This window comes from Neovison vison, chromosome 2 (genome assembly GCF_020171115.1).
Source record: "Neovison vison isolate M4711 chromosome 2, ASM_NN_V1, whole genome shotgun sequence".
Classification (NCBI taxonomy): Eukaryota; Metazoa; Chordata; class Mammalia; order Carnivora; family Mustelidae; genus Neogale; species Neogale vison.
In genome coordinates this window covers 44,634,398-44,651,590 of record NC_058092.1, presented here as the reverse complement: position 1 = coordinate 44,651,590, position 17,193 = coordinate 44,634,398, and the positions used below count along the sequence as shown (strand labels likewise).

The 17,193-nt window shown below is 39.8% G+C and overlaps 1 protein-coding gene across 3 annotated transcripts in view; it reads left to right on the top strand.

The window, feature by feature from the left end:
- USP24 (ubiquitin specific peptidase 24) overlaps positions 1–17,193 on the top strand; it is a 138,638-nt gene that overhangs the window by 50,524 nt on the left and 70,921 nt on the right. For all 3 annotated transcript variants that reach the window (XM_044238324.1, XM_044238323.1, XM_044238322.1), the window contains exons 10-23: positions 264–422; positions 1,565–1,679; positions 2,087–2,190; positions 4,391–4,498; positions 4,676–4,771; positions 4,864–5,025; positions 5,215–5,262; positions 10,596–10,703; positions 11,534–11,683; positions 12,317–12,448; positions 13,288–13,399; positions 14,493–14,569; positions 15,538–15,678; positions 15,837–15,890. In XM_044238324.1, the coding sequence (XP_044094259.1) occupies positions 264–422; positions 1,565–1,679; positions 2,087–2,190; positions 4,391–4,498; positions 4,676–4,771; positions 4,864–5,025; positions 5,215–5,262; positions 10,596–10,703; positions 11,534–11,683; positions 12,317–12,448; positions 13,288–13,399; positions 14,493–14,569; positions 15,538–15,678; positions 15,837–15,890 (1,566 nt within the window). The remainder of the gene's footprint in view (positions 1–263; positions 423–1,564; positions 1,680–2,086; positions 2,191–4,390; positions 4,499–4,675; positions 4,772–4,863; positions 5,026–5,214; positions 5,263–10,595; positions 10,704–11,533; positions 11,684–12,316; positions 12,449–13,287; positions 13,400–14,492; positions 14,570–15,537; positions 15,679–15,836; positions 15,891–17,193) is intronic.

Genomic DNA, 17,193 nt, shown 5'->3' with positions numbered 1-17,193 from the left:
GCTTATCCAAAGTTGTTTAAATCAATTTTAACACTGAACATGATTTATTTTGTTGACCTTGAAATTCTCACAGGGCCCTTCCCTTTGCTCACCTGTCTGCTAACTTTTATTTAAAAGCAAACTAGTTAATTGACTGTACAGAATATTGGATATCACCAAACCATTGCTGTTGAAAATGTGCTAAATTCCTGTGTGTATTACAAAAATTGAGATCAGAATGTTTTCATGTTTCCTTTTTTGTTTGTGTGTGCTTTTAATGAAAGAGATTGGTTAGCATCCCTGAGCTCTTGTCTGCCATCAAGTTACTCTGCATGCGTTTCCAGCCGGATCTGGTGACCGTGGTAGATGACCTTCGATTAGACATCCTACTGCGCATGCTGAAATCCCCACATTTTAGCGCTAAAATGAATTCCCTCAAAGAAGTAAGTTTTACATTTGCTTCCAGAAGGCTTAAAGCACAGACTCTTTAAACTCTGCCAAAACATATGGTTGTTAATGTAAAAATGTTGGGAAATAAAGAAGAAGGGTTTCTTGTAATCATACAAAAAAGAAAACAAGGATTATACATAAAATGGTACATAAGGTTATGATTATTAAGGTGGTCTTTATATATGTGTTACATTCAAATTTCATTCTCTGAAATATTTGTGAAAGATTTAGTGTTTTTGTGAAATTTCCTAGAACATAATTCCTTGGATTAGACCTTTCGAGATTTACTGTTTACCCTAGGGGTAGACTTCCTTTTGGTATATTTCAGATAGGTGTTTCCTTAAACCAAATGTTCTAACTTGGGTTGGGACCAAAACAAAAAGACTGCAGCTGTGACCACCTAAGCAAAATGCTGGAAGTGTTTTCCTATCACTTCCTAAACTTCATCTGAACATAGTTGGTTTTGGTGAGTACAGGTGGAGCCAGTATAGTTCAGTCATACCTCCGGTCTCCTTCCCTGAAGTTCCGCATTAACTAGAATTCTTTACTACAAGTGGAGTAAACTCATCTTGAACCATCTGGGGCTAAAAGAGGAATTACAGGGAGGAAGGCTGGACTATTCCACGTGAATGAAGGATTGGCTGGCCAGACCATGGAAGGGCAGGGACACGTGTGGGCAGCAGGAACAACTAGAATTTGAGACCTGACCACTGCCAGGACTGTCCAAGTCTTGTCCCCGCTTTTCTGAGTGTGTTGGCTTGGCTTTCTCTCTTCCTACAGAGTGACATTTTTCATGGGATAGACATCATGGCCACAGATGGTCTATAATTGGGACCAGGGAGGGACTGACATTTTCTGGTCCCAAGTACAGAATTCAGAGGGTGCACTGGTAGAAGTTGGGTCAGATGCTTTTCCCAAGCCACCCCAGGTGCCATTCTTGGCTCCCTGTTCTTTTTAGAGACACATCAGGAATAAATAGTATGTTAATTTATTATAGTAACTGACCTTCAATACATTTCGACTATCAGATCACATTACAACATCGTATAAGTCACAGGATGTGTATACAAATATATGTAGGTTTTGATTGTGCATATTTACACTAGGTTTATTCACAATAATTCTGTCTTTTTAGGTAACCAAGCTAATAGAAGATAGCACTTTATCCAAATCTGTGAAGAATGCTATAGATACAGACAGACTGTTAGATTGGCTGGTTGAAAACTCAGTTCTGTCAATTGCATTGGAAGGTAAGTTGCTTTAAAATAAATAAATAAATAAATTTATTTCCTAGGGTGCATGGGTGGCTCAATGGGTTAAAGCCTCTGCCTTCGGCTCAGGTCATGATCCCAGGGTCCTGGGATCAAGCCCCGCATCTGGCTCTCTGCTCAGCGGGAAGCATGTTTCCTCCTCTCTCTCTGCCTGCCTCTCTGCCTACTTGTGATCTCTGTCTGTCAAATAAATAAATAAAATATTTTTTTAAAAAGTATTTCCTATCATAATTATAAATAACATTTTTTGTACTAATGGTAAGAAAATGTTGTTTTGAGTGTATTAGCCTTTAAATGTTGTACAAGTTACTATTGCTTTAATTAATAGAATCGTATTTAGAAAGTCAGTGTTCACTGTTCTGTCTCTTGGGTGTCTCTTCTCCTAGGCAACATAGACCAAGCCCAATACTGTGATCGTATAAAGGGGATTATTGAACTCTTGGGCAGTAAACTGTCTTTAGATGAGCTCACTAAAATTTGGAAGATACAGGTAAGTTGATCAGCATTACTTTCCACCTTTTTCTGACATTTCTGGCAGAAAGAGAGGGTTCAGGGTGGTAAACGAGCAGGGAAATGGAGCTTCTGTCTTGCCTTAGCCACAGCAGCTCTGCCAAAATCTGCTTTCCCATCTGGGGCTTGTGTCAAGGTTGTGTATGTGAGAAAGGCTTGCACTTGCTCAGAAGATGTGAAATGACTGAACATGTCTAGTCCTCTCGTTTCTCAGTTAACACAATGAAGAGCCGTCCCTCAGGTTCCCCAGCAGTTAGTGGCAGTACTAGAACAGTATGTCTCTCATTTGTCAGTCTTGTGTTCTTTTCACCATTTGCTCATCAGTTTTCACAGATGAGTTTTTCCTGTTGGGTTATTTCATGAGAGTGAGAGTCCTGCTTTACTGAGTTCCCAGACCTCATCTCACCAGGACTCCCCGAGGCCGCTACCAAATTGGCCATGTCCCTGCCTTTTCTTTTCCTTCACTTTTTTATGAGTCCATTGGACTCATTTTCCCCCCACTTTCCTGGTACCCTTTTTAAGTCTCCTGTACTAACTTACTTAATCTCTTCTTCTTTGTAGTTACTAGTTTCGTTCACCTCTGAGCCCTTTCCTTGGTCTGTAATCTCCTGTGGGGCAGTTTCTTCGCCTCCTGGGGCTTCAGGTGCATTTGGATGCCGCTGACAGAACTATGCCCCCATCAGAACTATGTCCCCAATTCAGACCTCCTCTTGCCACTCAGTGCCACGTACCTAGACGCATAACAGTTACGCCTTCTTGCATGCCATCTTGTAGGCATCTCAGATTCAGTATGTCAGCACCTAGTCATTTTCCAGGCTATTTCAGTAATGGTATTAGCCTTTGTCTAGCCACTAAGCCAGAAGGAGGCCTGGGGCTCACCATGACTATACTGCCTTTGTTCACTGTATACTCAGAACCTAGTCAGGAAACAGAAGCTACACTGGGTATTTCAGAGGGAATTGGATACAGGGGCCTGTTTACAAAGGCCTTGCTGGGGTGGAAGAGCAACAGAGAGAAGTAGGAATGTCAGAGGAACAGAATGGGGAAAGGGACCTCTGAAGTCCAAGGAAAGGGAGCGAATTTGGGAGGTGCTCTCCTGGCACATGCTGGGGTGCCAAAGAGTGGTGGCATGGCCACCAGGGCTTCTCTCTGGCTGCCCCTGATGCGAGCCCCTGCGTCCACTTGCTGAGCACAAACCAGTGCTTCTTTCTTCCTCTTCTCTTCTCATCACCCAGCAGTGCCTCTCATGGGCAGAATATCACAGCAGTGGAGCTAGGAGAGGAACTGTAATTTGCGGGCTCCCGGCCTAGCAGCAGAGAGTAGGCTATAGATAGAAAACAGTCCCAGGTCCTATAAAATCTTGTTTCCCATGTCCACCGTAGTTGAATACTCTCGTAACGTTTTGTGGGTGTGAGTTTTGAGTCCACATAAGGTTGGAGATTAGATACATAATGCAGATTTGTGTATCATTGCTACATTCAGTGAATATATGTATATAGTAGATACTAAGCAGATTCTTGTAGAGTTGAATCTCATTCCAATTTTAGTATATGTGCTGCTGAAGCGAGCACTGGAGTTGAATCTCAAAAAGTCTCTGCCTCTCCAGTCCATTGCATGGTGTGCAGTGAGGCATGATGGAGTCATGTTTGAAGTTATAAAGTGAGTTCTGACCACAAGGTTGACCACAGGGCCTATATCACTGAGGCAGAGATTTACTGGATGTGGGATAAATTATTATTAGTTGAAATTATAATTCAACTATAATCAAATTATTAGTTGAAATTATAAGGAATCTAGGGGCAAAATTAAAAATGACGTAGATGATACTTTCAAGCTCATTTATAAAGTGCTGGAAGCGAATGTGTTTGTTCTGTGCTTAGTTTGAACCTTTTTATGAGCCAGTTGAGAACATTTCTTGCTTTCCTCTTGAAATGCGTATGTCGGATTGAGAATTTCTTTTAAAGATTTAATGCTGCTAGAAATTTCAACAAGGCCAACTGATGGCCATTAACAGTGGTTGTTTCCTGTGGTTTTGTTGTCATGGCAAGTGAGTGCTGATCAGGCCAGAATCAGATTATCTTGTTGCTGTTTTACTTGGGCTTCTGTCAGTCGCTGAGGGGAAGCATGAGGGTCTTTCCAAGTTGCAGGATGTAACTTTTCCCCACTGTCTCCTTTGCCAGTCGGGACAATCATCTACTGTGATCGAGAACATCCATACAATTATTGCTGCAGCAGCTGTCAAATTTAATTCGGATCAGCTTAATCATCTGTTTGTTCTCATCCAGAAGGTACGTGTCCAGTCAGCTGCACCTGCTTTTAAGTTTTTCTAAGAGAAGCTCATTTTGAGGTCTCTGAGTTAAATAACTCTTCTTACTTTGCTAAACCGTTTTAGCTCAAGTGTAAAGGTTTCTGCATATTTTGCCCATTTGATGAAATCGGATTGTCTTGTCTTTTCTGTTCCCCAGAGCTGGGAGACTGAAAGTGATCGAGTGAGACAGAAGCTGTTGAGTCTGATTGGACGAATAGGCCGGGAAGCTCGCTTTGAGACCACTTCTGGAAAGGCAGGAGAATCCAGTTAATCTTCCCAGCTACAAATACTGAATGTGGTCTGACTGGTGTGTGGGCCGGCTCATCTTGTGTGGCATTATTGCAGGTGTTAGATGTACTCTGGGAACTGGCGCATCTTCCGACCCTGCCCAGTAGCCTTATTCAGCAAGCCCTGGAGGAGCACCTGACAATCCTTAGCGATGCGTATGCCGTGAAAGAGGCAATCAAGAGGAGCTACATCATTAAGTGCATTGAAGATATTAAAAGGGTCGGTTTTGTCTTTGGTCTAGTTTTGTTGTCAGAGCCATAGTGTTGTAGTTAGAGCCAAATCATTTTCTTACCCTATTCTGTAAATTAAATGTCCTACCTGAAAACTTTTGCCTTAGAGTCCAGGACTGGGAAATTATAGGTACTGCTTTTTCCAAGTCACTTATGTTTCTCTTAAAATTAATTTCAGCCTGGAGAATGGTCAGGTTTGGAAAAAAACAAGAAGGATGGATTCAAGGTAAGAATTTGCAGATGGAACCGCATAAAAGGTATACTAATTTAATAATTTCTTTCAATAAGTAATACCATACTTTGAAGATAACAGTCTCTTTTGGTGTTTCTTTGAGTAATGTTCGGATAGAAGCAGCTGTTTAAATATTCATGAATCCAAGGTCACGTTCACAGAGTAGTTTCATTTTGTTGCTTCCAAAAAATTGTAAGACCTTTAACTTAGTTTTTTCTTTGTAAAATAAATGCAAAGTCTATACAACTTTAGTAAGTACAGTGGATTCTGCTTAGTATCATGCCTGTTTTTCTGCCATGCGGGAGAAATGGAGGAGCATTCATAGAGTGGGAAGAAAGAGTTTCGTGCAATGCTGGCACACAGTCATTTTTCAGGTGCCTGGTTCAGAGGTGTCCATAAAGAAATTCCATAGTCCTGCTGCTGGGGTCTGAGGCTAGAAGGTGGTCTGTGGCTAGCGACTGCTGTGGGAGCTCTCCCCTGCTCGGGGCTCTGGCCTTTCGGCTGTGGGGAACTTAGGGGCCTCCCTTTGAAAATGTGGTTAGTGGAGGAAGCAGTGAGGACCAGAGCTCTCCTGTCGCCCCAGTGCTTCAGCGTCCGCCCGTGCCTGCCTGTGCTTTCCCGTGCTCTCGGGGGCTCCTGACAGGGCCACTCAACTGGAGCCACAGCCCTAGCCAGAGGCGGTGCACTTCTCTGGCCGAGGCCCTTGGCTTGCGCAGACCCAACAGAGAGCCTCATAGTGAGAGGGACTTCCTCTTACTGTGACATAAGAAAAGGTTTTGGTGACTAGCCAGGGGCTCCGTTATTTCATTGGTTCAACATTTTTCTTGGCTTTCTCTAAGAAGTATTTCTTTAAAGGATCTTGAACACTGCTCCTTTTCACTGGTGTATTTAGAGACGCTCAGCTCTTGTTAAAAGGCTGTGGTGACTCAGTGGTCTTTCATGAAGTTCTGTGTGGTCATCAGGTTTAGTTAGGGACACCTAAGAAGTTGGAGTTTAAATTTCTGACCCTGGAATTCGATAAGGTGAATTTTCTACATACACACTAGCTTTAGAGATTTTCAAAAAGTCACTCGCAGGCTGGAGCTGATGGTGCTCAGGCTGTGAGGAATCGTTCCTTTAATTCAGCAGCGTTGCTCTCATTCTCAGATACAGTACGAATTTTTCTAGTTTTCTCAGCTCAGCAGTCCGGATCATTTATTGCAGCCTCTGCCTTTACACTTGGACCTCGTCCAGAGTTATGTAAGGAGTTTAGATCCTTCAGTAGTGACAGTGAGAGGAAAAGGGTATCTATACAATAGTGGTCTTTTCTTCTCAGTAACAGATACGTTTCTTTATAAATGGGAGGGGTCCATACCCAAAAGACTATTCCTGGAAATTGGCTTTTGAAAGCAGAAACCCCTTCCCACCGTCCGTTCCTTCCGTTCCTTCCTCGTGCGGTTCAGGCTCAGTGTTACTGAGCATTCCCGGTCGGTCCACGGCATCCCTGCGTCTTTGCTGCCTCTCTGCAGCCCCTCCATTCATGCCTGTTGTTTTATGACAGAACTCAAACAGCAGCAGGGCCATTTTTGGAGTCATTTTGTGAAACTTGAAAGGAGTACTCTTCGTTTTTTTTTTTTTTAAATCTCCCACTGCTCCCAGTAAAGTTACTTTGTTCCAAATAACAATACCTTGCATTTACATAGCACTTTCTAGTGAACTAAGTGCTCACAGATACTCTCTGGAAGTACACACGGCTGAGGGGGGCAGTGGGAAGATCAGAACCCCCTGGACATGACTCCAGGCAGGGGGGTGAGTTATATACTGCCACTAAAGGTGTTTTTCTATGCTATGCCCTTTCCTGCCAGGCAGCAAGGTGGGCTGACTGGGGATTATGTCTCCCTGCCAGGCTACACAGAAACTAAGCAAAGGGTAAGACAAGATCACCCACCTCTTACTCCCCTCCCAACCTTAGCTACCTCTCTTGCCCCCAACTGACTCCCCTCCCCTCTGCTTTTCACACTCTTAAAATTCCCAGATTCCACTGTTGTGTTCAGAAATCCTGACCTTTTTTTCTTAACTTCATTTTTGTAGATTCTGCCAGGATACCCTTGGCTCCCGTGGTCCTCTTTCCTTTGCTTCCTTTAGTCTTCCACTGTTTATCCCCAGCCCTTTCCCTCTTATTTCACTTCTTTTTGCCTTCAATTAAAAATTTAAATGTACTCATCCAAAAAAAAAAAATTTACTAAACCAAAAAAGTCATTTTTACTCAAGTAGCAGTGTTTGCGTAACCCTAAGTCATTCTCTTAAGGCTTCCCCCAGCACAGCACCTGGCAGCTTCTAAGTAGATGCCCGTCCCTTCCTCTTGATCCCTCCCCTTTACCCTGTTGAGGACACTAAAATCTTTACTTACCAGTGTGGAGTGGCCACTATTTGCTGAAATGTGTAACTGAAAGCAAGAGCAGCAAGATGTCCTCAGTGCAGTTTCACAGTGATTGATTAGCATGGGAAGAAAGACTTTTTAAGAAATGTCCTCCTGTGCAAAAAATTGGTACTACGAATCTAGATAAATGGCTAGGTCCAGAAAAATAAGACAGATGACGAAGTGGGGATGTTCAGCTTTGAGAATGGAATTCAAGAAAGAATATGAACGTGTTCTTCAGAGACTTAGATTGTGGTAGAGTTTGATTGCACTGACTTTTTAGGTCTCCCAAGAAGTCATGGGAGGTATGTTTCAATATGAGAAGACAGTGCACTTCAGTGAGAACAGTCTGCCGTCGAGGGCACCGCCTCCCGACTCCCTCATTGTGGGAGACACCAGGAGAAAAGTCGTTTAACGAAAGTGAGTGAGGGTTTAGGCGTAGGTTTGTAGGCTGCACCACCTGACCTCTGAGGCTTCAGCTGACGTTCAGTGTCTGCTTCGAACATGCCGTTACCTCCTACTTACGAAACCTCAGCTCCATTACCAGGCATTATCCAATATGCTCATTTTAATTGTTTCCCATAGTCTCTTGCCCCTTTGGTAACTAGAGAAAAATCACTTAAATTTTTCTTGTAACTTAGCAACCTAGTGTCATAGATACGATGAAATAAATAACATCTTTCCTGTTAAACTGCTAAACTTTCCTGTTAAACTGCTAAACTGTAGGAAGATTATATCAGAAGTACTTTTTAAATTCCAATTTTATAGGATTTCCTTAATTTTATTGGACATTGAACAACTTCCACAGGATGATTTTCTATGTTAAATAAAAATATTCTAGCCATAATTGACTTAAGTCTTTCATAATGATGCTTTTTTAATATATCTGATTATTTGCTGAAGGGTTTATATTTATATCCTAATGTATATAATCATTAGTAGGTATCGGTTTGGACTTAAGCCTTAGAGTTTTATTCTTTGTCATTTTGCAGCTCTTCTATTTTAGCTGAAATATGTAGGTAGTCTTGCAAATAGTTGGCCTATAATATATACCTTATTTCTCTGATTCTAAGATGCCTGTGATTGGACCCGTATCACAGACCTAATAAGCTTGCAAAGAAGAAAAAAGAAATTGCACATTTCCTTTCACCATTCGCTTGTTAAAATTCCTGCCCAGAGTCTGAATGGAAGCCTCTTTTTGGACCAGTATGCAGAGCTTCACTGGCACAGTGCTTTTCATTATCTAGAGTAGTGATTTTGACCGCTGAAATCTCCCAAGAGTGACTGTGTACTTTTGAGGCATGTGAAAGAATATGAAATTTTGTGTCCTTGTCCTTTTTGGTAAATCAGTCTGCTTTTTTTCCTTAATTGAATTGTGATGTGTATATTACAGGATAAATGGCTTCTCTTGAATTATGGGTGTACCTTTGGACAGAGACATTTAGTGTTGGGTGACAGAGCCCTTCACTGGGTCTGAGTCTGTCACACCAAATTCCCCCAGCTGTGAGAAATGCTTTAGACTGAGACCACTGGCAGTTTTCTTTGCTTTTAATTGAGTTGACAGACGCAACAGGCTAGTCGGTGTTAGATCATAGTGCCATCTTTTTTAATAAGAATTTTAGTAACAAATCCTTGTTCCAAATTTAAGTTAAAAAGCCATCCTTGTCTGGTGCTACAGAAATGAGGTCACAACTAAAATGACAGGTAGATGCACAAATATGTTTCATATGCAGCCAAGGGTACATGCATTCAGGTAAGGACAGCTGTATCAGAACTTACTCCTACACCTAGTGGCTGCTACGTTACTTTTGACAGTTGTAAGAAGCCTCAATTTCAGAAATGTTGAAATTTATAAAACCTGTATCTTAGAATCCAGGAAATAGGGTATTTGATGATTGATTGGCTGATCCTCAAGAAAACCAGTACTGTTTTTGGCAATAGCTCTCTCAAATACATATATTTGGTAGTATAGTGTTTTCCTGCCAGAGACAGAAAGTGTATTTTTCCAAAGTATTTTCTACCTCATATAGGTCTTCATCTGACAGAGACACTTGAAGAAGGAAGAGAAGCCTGTAAAAACAAAAGCAAAATCCAGCCTTTAAAATAAAGGCTAAGGGCTTAAAATTTCTCAGATTTTTAGAGACTTAATAGATAATTTGATTAATAGTGTTAAACACTCTTCCAAATTTTATAAATGTCTTAGTTCAAAAGATGCTATGTATTAAAGAACAGTTCTCTTTTTAAAGATCATTTCACAAGCATCGGACTTTTCAGATATGTACTATGAAAGATCTGGATTGTCGTGTATCAGTTTCAGAAATAACATTTGAAAATGTTATGAAAAATACAAAGTATAACTGTATAGTGCTGTAATAATTAATAAAAATAGAATTCTCTCTTGCAAAATTGTTCTAACTAGGATGTACAAGCAGCTCCTGAGTATTTTCTTTAATATTTAGACCACTATCAGTATCTTGATCATATCATTGGTATCTTAATCGTGTAATTATAGAAAATCATATTTTTATACCATTTTACTTATCAGCCAGCTCAGTATTATCCAGGGTAAATTTTGGCCATCAGCTTATTTCATTCCAACATGTCCTAGCAGCCTGTGCTACTTAATCTATCCTCTGAAGTTGCTAATTCCTTGTCGTCTGTTTTTTGCTGATGTACCCCTATACATTTACTGTCACTTCACATCCACTCCTGTTTGCAGTTCTTGGCCTTAGGAAATTGCATGCAGAATAAGAAGTTGAAGACTGAATTATGAATGCATGGAGATGCGCTCTAAATGAGCAGTGTGAAGAGAAAAATAATAGAATGTGTAGCCATAAAACCTAATTGACTTGGGAAATTTTTATAGCCCATAAATTTAGCCTGCCTTTTATTTCTAGTTGTAACTGATGTAACTTCTTCTTAACTCTAGTCGTCTCAGCTCAATAACCCCCAGTTTGTATGGGTGGTGCCGGCTTTGCGTCAGCTCCATGAGATCACCCGCTCGTTCATAAAGCAGACCTATCAAAAGCAAGACAAGGTAAGAGAAGAGCCCTGTTCAATGACTGTCCAGTTAGACACACAGCTGTTAGAATAACGAAACATAAAGAGATTGATGAGTTTTAAAGTCACTATTTTACATTTTTACGATTATTAATATAGTTCATTTATAGTCTCTAATAATCTTGAGTTTAAACATCCTTCTGCATTCATTTCGATGGATCTTTTCTTTCCTTTTTTTTTTTTTTAAGATTTATTTATTTATTTATTTATTTGACAGAGAGAAATCACAAGTAGGCAGAAGTAGGCAGAGGCAGGCAGAGAGAGGGAGAGAAGCAGGCTCCTGAAGGCTCCCTGCAGGCTCCCTGCTGAGCAGAGAGTCTGATGTGGGGCTTGATCCCAGGACCCTAGGATCATGACCTGAGTCGAAGGCAGAGGCGAGCCACCCAGGCACCCCATTGACGGAGCTTTTCTTTTAATCTATCCTAACTCATTTCCTTTTTATTTCCTTAATTTATTGAAATGATTATACCAGTTTTTGAAAGTCAGAATGTGTTTGGAAAGATGTGAAGACATTTGATCTCAGGAAGATTGGGTTGTTTAAGGACCTGGATCTTCCTTGGTGGGAGAGATTTGGGAAGAAAGATCCAGAAAAGTACACAGCCAGTGAAATAGTTCTTAGGAAAGTCGCCTTAAACAAACAAACAAACAAACAAACAAACAAAAACTCTGTAGAAGGAGAAAATTAGCAGAGAAGTTTATTCCCTTAATTTTAATTATGTGCATACTAGATGTTTTATTTGCTTGTGTTGAACTGACAAAATTACTGCAGCTTCTCATGCCATCTTTCTTTTTGTTGTTTCTGCCAAGAGCATTATTCAAGACTTGAAGAAGAATTTTGAAATCGTGAAATTGGTAACGGGAAGTTTGATAGCCTGTCATCGACTTGCAGCCGCTGTGGCTGGACCTGGAGGCTTAACTGGTTCAACACTGGTGGATGGCCGATACACTTATCGGGAGGTATCCGCCCGCCATTGCGCTTTTGTGTCGTGATTTACAGTGCTCATCTGGCTTTTTGCACTTGAACTGTAAACAATTACATTCATTGGGTGTCTCTCTGAAAGAGGTGGCCTGAGGTATCTTTGTAGTGACCAAACGATTTTGTGTTTTGATTACAATCATTTTAAAACAAAAGTTGAGAAAAGTGTTATTTCTGGGTAAATCTTTCAGTAAATCACCTAAAAACGGACTGTGATAAAGATCACCACCTTTCTTTTGTCTTTCATGGGAAATAGTAATTGTCAGTTCTCTGAAGAGTTGTTTTGTTTCTTAAATCAACTGGTTAGTAACATTGTTTTTAAAAATTAGAAAAATCTTAACTCACTGCTTGTGAGTTTGTGGTGTTTTACTTTGAGATTGCTGAGATGATATTTTACTGACATCCTAAGTCAACTGGAATTGGTAATAGACTGCAAGTAGCTTCTACTACATTGTGCTGTCAGCGTACACAGATGTCTCACATTTATATTACCCTAAATTATATGAGAAAGTGTTAGGTAGAACTCTTTTTTTTAATTAAAAAGATTTGTTCTTCATTTTCCTTTTAGGCAGGAGTGCCTGGAGTTAACTAATTAACATTACTTCTTTTTGCAGTATTTAGAGGCCCATCTAAAATTTCTAGCATTTTTCTTACAAGAAGCTACACTGTATCTGGGTTGGAATCGTGCCAAGGAAATCTGGGAGTGTCTTGTGACTGGCCAGGATGTCTGTGAATTAGATAGAGAGGTAAGAAGACAGTAGTGTGGGTAAAATAAGGCAGAAGTGGAACTTAAATATTTTACCTTTTCTGGGTGTCTCATATTTTTTGTGGGTTTCACTTCTTTAATTCTAAACACTTCTCAATTTGCTAATTGTACTAACAGGCCAGGAACTATAAGTGCTGAAAAAATATTTTATGTAATTTATATCTATGATCTAAATATATGAGTTCTTTAGTAATTTTTATACCATTCCAGGTAAAATCAAATTCACAGCTAGCACAGCTACAGAATTCTTATTGTGTCTTGTGTTTTTTCTCCCTCCCATGGAACTAATTTCGAGTTACCAACCAGAACTTTGAGTCCCTATAATGATGTTGTACCCCAGAAACACAAAGAAAAATAAATGCCTAGACAGATTTTTTTTAAACTATAATTAAGCAGCTGAAAGTAGATTAAACCAGGAGCAGAACACCTGACTTGGCGTATTTTAACAATGAATTACTGTTTCCTCATCTCATTTTACAGAATTATAACTGCTTGATAGTATTGTTGAAAGGACTATATACGTGCCCTTGCCTAGCACAGTCATTGGCTCATACATAGCCAGGCTTGTTAATAAACATTAGTGGAGAAGCCCAAGTTTAAGTTCCATTGAATGATGTGAGTCTATATTTGCATTATCTGGGGTAAAGGTTGCTAGAACTGCTTTATTTAGTTCCAGAGTACCAGGCATTTCAGTTTTCAGTGGTATTTCATCAATAAATATTTTTGAAGGTTTAAACTTTTCTTCACTTTCCCACTTTGGAATATGTATTTGCCTGAAATGGATTTTACTTATAGGATAACATTTGTCTTGATCCACAGATGTGTTTTGAATGGTTTACAAAAGGGCAACATGATCTCGAGAGTGATGTTCAACAGCAGCTTTTCAAGGAGAAAATTCTTAAATTGGAGTCATATGAAATCACAATGAATGGTAGGAAAACAACGTAAAATCTTTTTTTCTCAGTTCTTTAAGAAATTTTTCTTTCCTCTCCTCCTAAGTCCGCTTCTCAGTCTGGAATATCCTTCTGGACTTTTCTTTACATCTCTGTATACATATGTTTATAATCACAGTTAAGTTCCTTTTTATGTGAATGATATATGATTAATTTTAAATTATATGGCCCGATAGCTCAAATGGTCAAATGGTAGGATGTATCAGTACTTCATTCCATTTTATGGCTGAATAATATTCCATTGAAAATTTGATTTATCCGTCCCACATTTTATTTATCCGTCCATCAGTGGATGGACACTGAGTTGTTACTTTTTGGCTTATTTTGCCACTTTTTGGCTATGACAAATAACACTGCTATAAGCATTTATGTACAAGTTTTTGTATGGACATTAGTTTTCATTTGTCTTTGATATATACCAAGGAGTGGAATTGTATCCTGGAACTAACATTTGAAAAACTGTCCAACTATTTTGCAAAGTGGCTGCACTGTTTATAATCTTCCCAGCAGCATCTGAGGGTTTCAGTTCCTTCCCATCTTCGCCAACACTTGTTACTGTCTGTCATCTTTATTCTTGCTATGGTGTGTGTCAAGGGTTATCTCGTGGTTTCAGTGTGCCTTTCCCTGATGACTGATACTAATGAGCATCTGGGCAAATGTTTATTGACTGTATGTATATATTCTTTGGAAAAATGTCTGTTCAAACCTTTTGCCCACTATAGGTTGGCTTGTTATTGCTGAGCTGTATATTCTGCATAGTATCTCCTCACCAGATACACGATTTGAAAATATTTTGTCACATTCAGTGGATAGACTTTTCACACTCTTGTAGTCCTTTGAAGCACAAAGTTCTCGATTTTGATGAGACCCAGTTTATCTGTTTTTTCTGCTGTTGTTTGTGCTTTTGGTACCATATCTAACAAAGCATTGCCTAATCCAGGGTCTTGAAGATTTATGTCTGTTTTGTACTAAGAGTTTTACAGTTTGGGTTCTTGAGATACTTTGAGGCTTTTCATTGATTATCTGTGGTACTTAGAGTGTGTGAATTTATCTGACCTTCTGTAATTTCAGGTTTTAACTTATTTAAGACTTTTTTTGAAAATGTGAATCTTTGTGATCATCGATTGAAACGACAAGGAGCTCAGCTGGTGAGTACATTATTCTGAAGTCTAGGTAATTTGGATAATCTAGTAAAACACAACAAAAGTGTTGTAATTTTGTTAAAGAATGGGTGTCTCCTCAACTGCACTGACTGCAGGGCTTCTCTTAGAGCATAACGGAGGCCCCCCTATCCAGCATGGCGAGAGCACAGTTGACTCTCAAATCCCTCCATGCTTCTTGCTGACCTGGGGCAGCCGGCAGCCTCCTGTGGCTGGGTGAATGTAGGGGAGGGGTCGTTTCATCAAAGCTTCCAACTCCTCAGATCTGGTAATGGACATGTTCCTAAAGAGTTACAACATCTTTAATTCTGAAGATGAATCTTTAGTTCATCACAGTGGCGGGGATTTGGGGGGAAATTTTTAGGAACAGTCCATGAATCAGGAGAATGAGGACCCATAGAATGTATATAGCATATGTTTATATTTACACGTGGACCTTAAGAAAGGAGACAAAAAATAACTCTCTTTTCTAAGGCATAACTCTTGATTCAAGATGTAGCTTCTGGATGGCAAGAATTTTTATGAAATCTCTAAGGTCTGGATCCTGTCCCTTGAACTGAGCTTTGGGAAGACCATATTGAGCCTCAAGGATTATTAACCACTTCTAGCCTGGGTCTCTTGCCCTTTGGAGAAAAACTCCTGAATATGGTGCCCACCTCACTCCTATGTGTTTCCTCTTCTGTAGCCTATCTGGGTGTATTTCAAGCTTGGGTTTAGCAATATCTGGAGACAGCACTCCATTAACTATCCTGGTTGCCATGGACATAGCCCAGTGTTTGTGTTTTTTTCTTTTTCTTTGTTTTAAAGTTCCAAATCAGTACAACAGTGCTCTCGTATGTAGCTTGGTTTTTGCAGCCTTAATTCATATTAACCTGAAAGGGGTAGACTGAGTGATATAATAAAAGATAATTGTCTGTAATTTTGGTGTATTATATATTTTTTTTTCTTTTGAACAGTATGTAGAAAAGCTGGAATTGATAGGAATGGATTTCATTTGGAAAATAGCCATGGAATCACCTGATGAAGAAATTGCTAATGAAGCTATTCAGTTAATCATAAACTATAGTTATATTAACCTAAATCCTAGATTAAAGAAGGTGGGTACTCATGCACAGAAGATTATATATGTATTTTTATTGATAAGTTTTCACCCTTGGTGTGCCCCAAAATTCACTTTATTTTGATGTTTTTCTCTTAATAATGATTGCAACTAAATGTCAGATTAATTTTAATTTCTTTTATCTCTTACTTTTAGGATTCTGTATCATTACATAAGAAATTTATTGCTGATTGTTACACGAGATTAGAAGTGAGTGGTAAATCTCATTTGAACCTGTTTCTGTATTTCATTTGAGCCTCTTTTTGAAATAAACGCTTTGATGTCTTTCCTTTAATATTGGGATCATGTAAAATATTGATACTTGTGGCTGGATTTTACTAAAGAATTTGTCAACAGTACCTTATTGTCACACAGGGAACAGACATTTGCCTTGATTCCCCCAGTATGGAAGTGTCCTTTATGGGAAAGCTTTCCTTCTCTTTCCACCACCTCTCTACCCCACTCCACCCACCCCCTGTTTTGGGGTATAGGAACTGTCTTCAGAAAACAGATCTGCTATACATTCCACATTTCTTTCTTTCTTTCTTTTTTCTTTTTTTTAATCTTTATTTGTTTTTTTAAAATTATTTATTTATTTATTTATTTAAAGATTTTGTTTGTTTATTTGACAGAGGGAGAGAGACAATGCAAGCAGGGGGAGTGGGAGAGGGAGAAGCAGGCTCCCCACTGAGCAGGGAGCCCGATGCACGGCTCAATCCCAGGACCCTGGGATCATGACCTGAGAAGGCAGAGACTTAGCCCACTGAGCCACCCAGGCGCCCCACATTCCATATTTCTAATAGATTCTTTTCTCTGTTTTCTCTTTCTGTCAAGGAGTTTCATGAAAGAATTGGCTTTTCCTACCCTTCCCCATTTTCACCCGAGACTGTATCTTAAATGTTACTAAAGGCCCAGAAGGACACTCAGTAGTAGTATTGATGTTCTTTGTCCATTAGAAGTCTACTGTGTGATACTATCTTACATCTGTTTCTAGTGTCTTATAGCTCCAGCATGATGGTTAAAGCATTAAGCAGTCACTTTCATTCTTAACTCATGTTTAAATTTTATATCTAATGGAGAGTATTCCAAAAACATAGGCTGTTGCCCCCAAATGTCAGTAAGTTAAACCTTCTGATGATGACTATGTGCTCGAATCCGTACAGAATTTTCCAGGTTGTGACTTCCATCCAGATAGGTCATCATTAGAAACCATTTAAAATATTCAAGGACCTTAAATGAGGTACCAATTAAGTTTTAACATATGTAGAACAGTAGTTCTCCACTGGAGCTGCTCCTGCCTCCCGGAGATCGTTTGGCAATGCCCAGACACCTTTGTGGTTGTCACAGCCAGAGAGTTCCCACTGGTACCTCGTGGTAGGTGGGTAGTGATGGGAGGTCAGAGAGGTTGCCAAACATCCTGTGAAGCCCAGAAAGCCCTCCAACAAAGGTTTCCAGCCCCACATATCAGTAGAGCTGAGGTTTGAGAAAACCCTGATAGAGAATGATTGGTTCT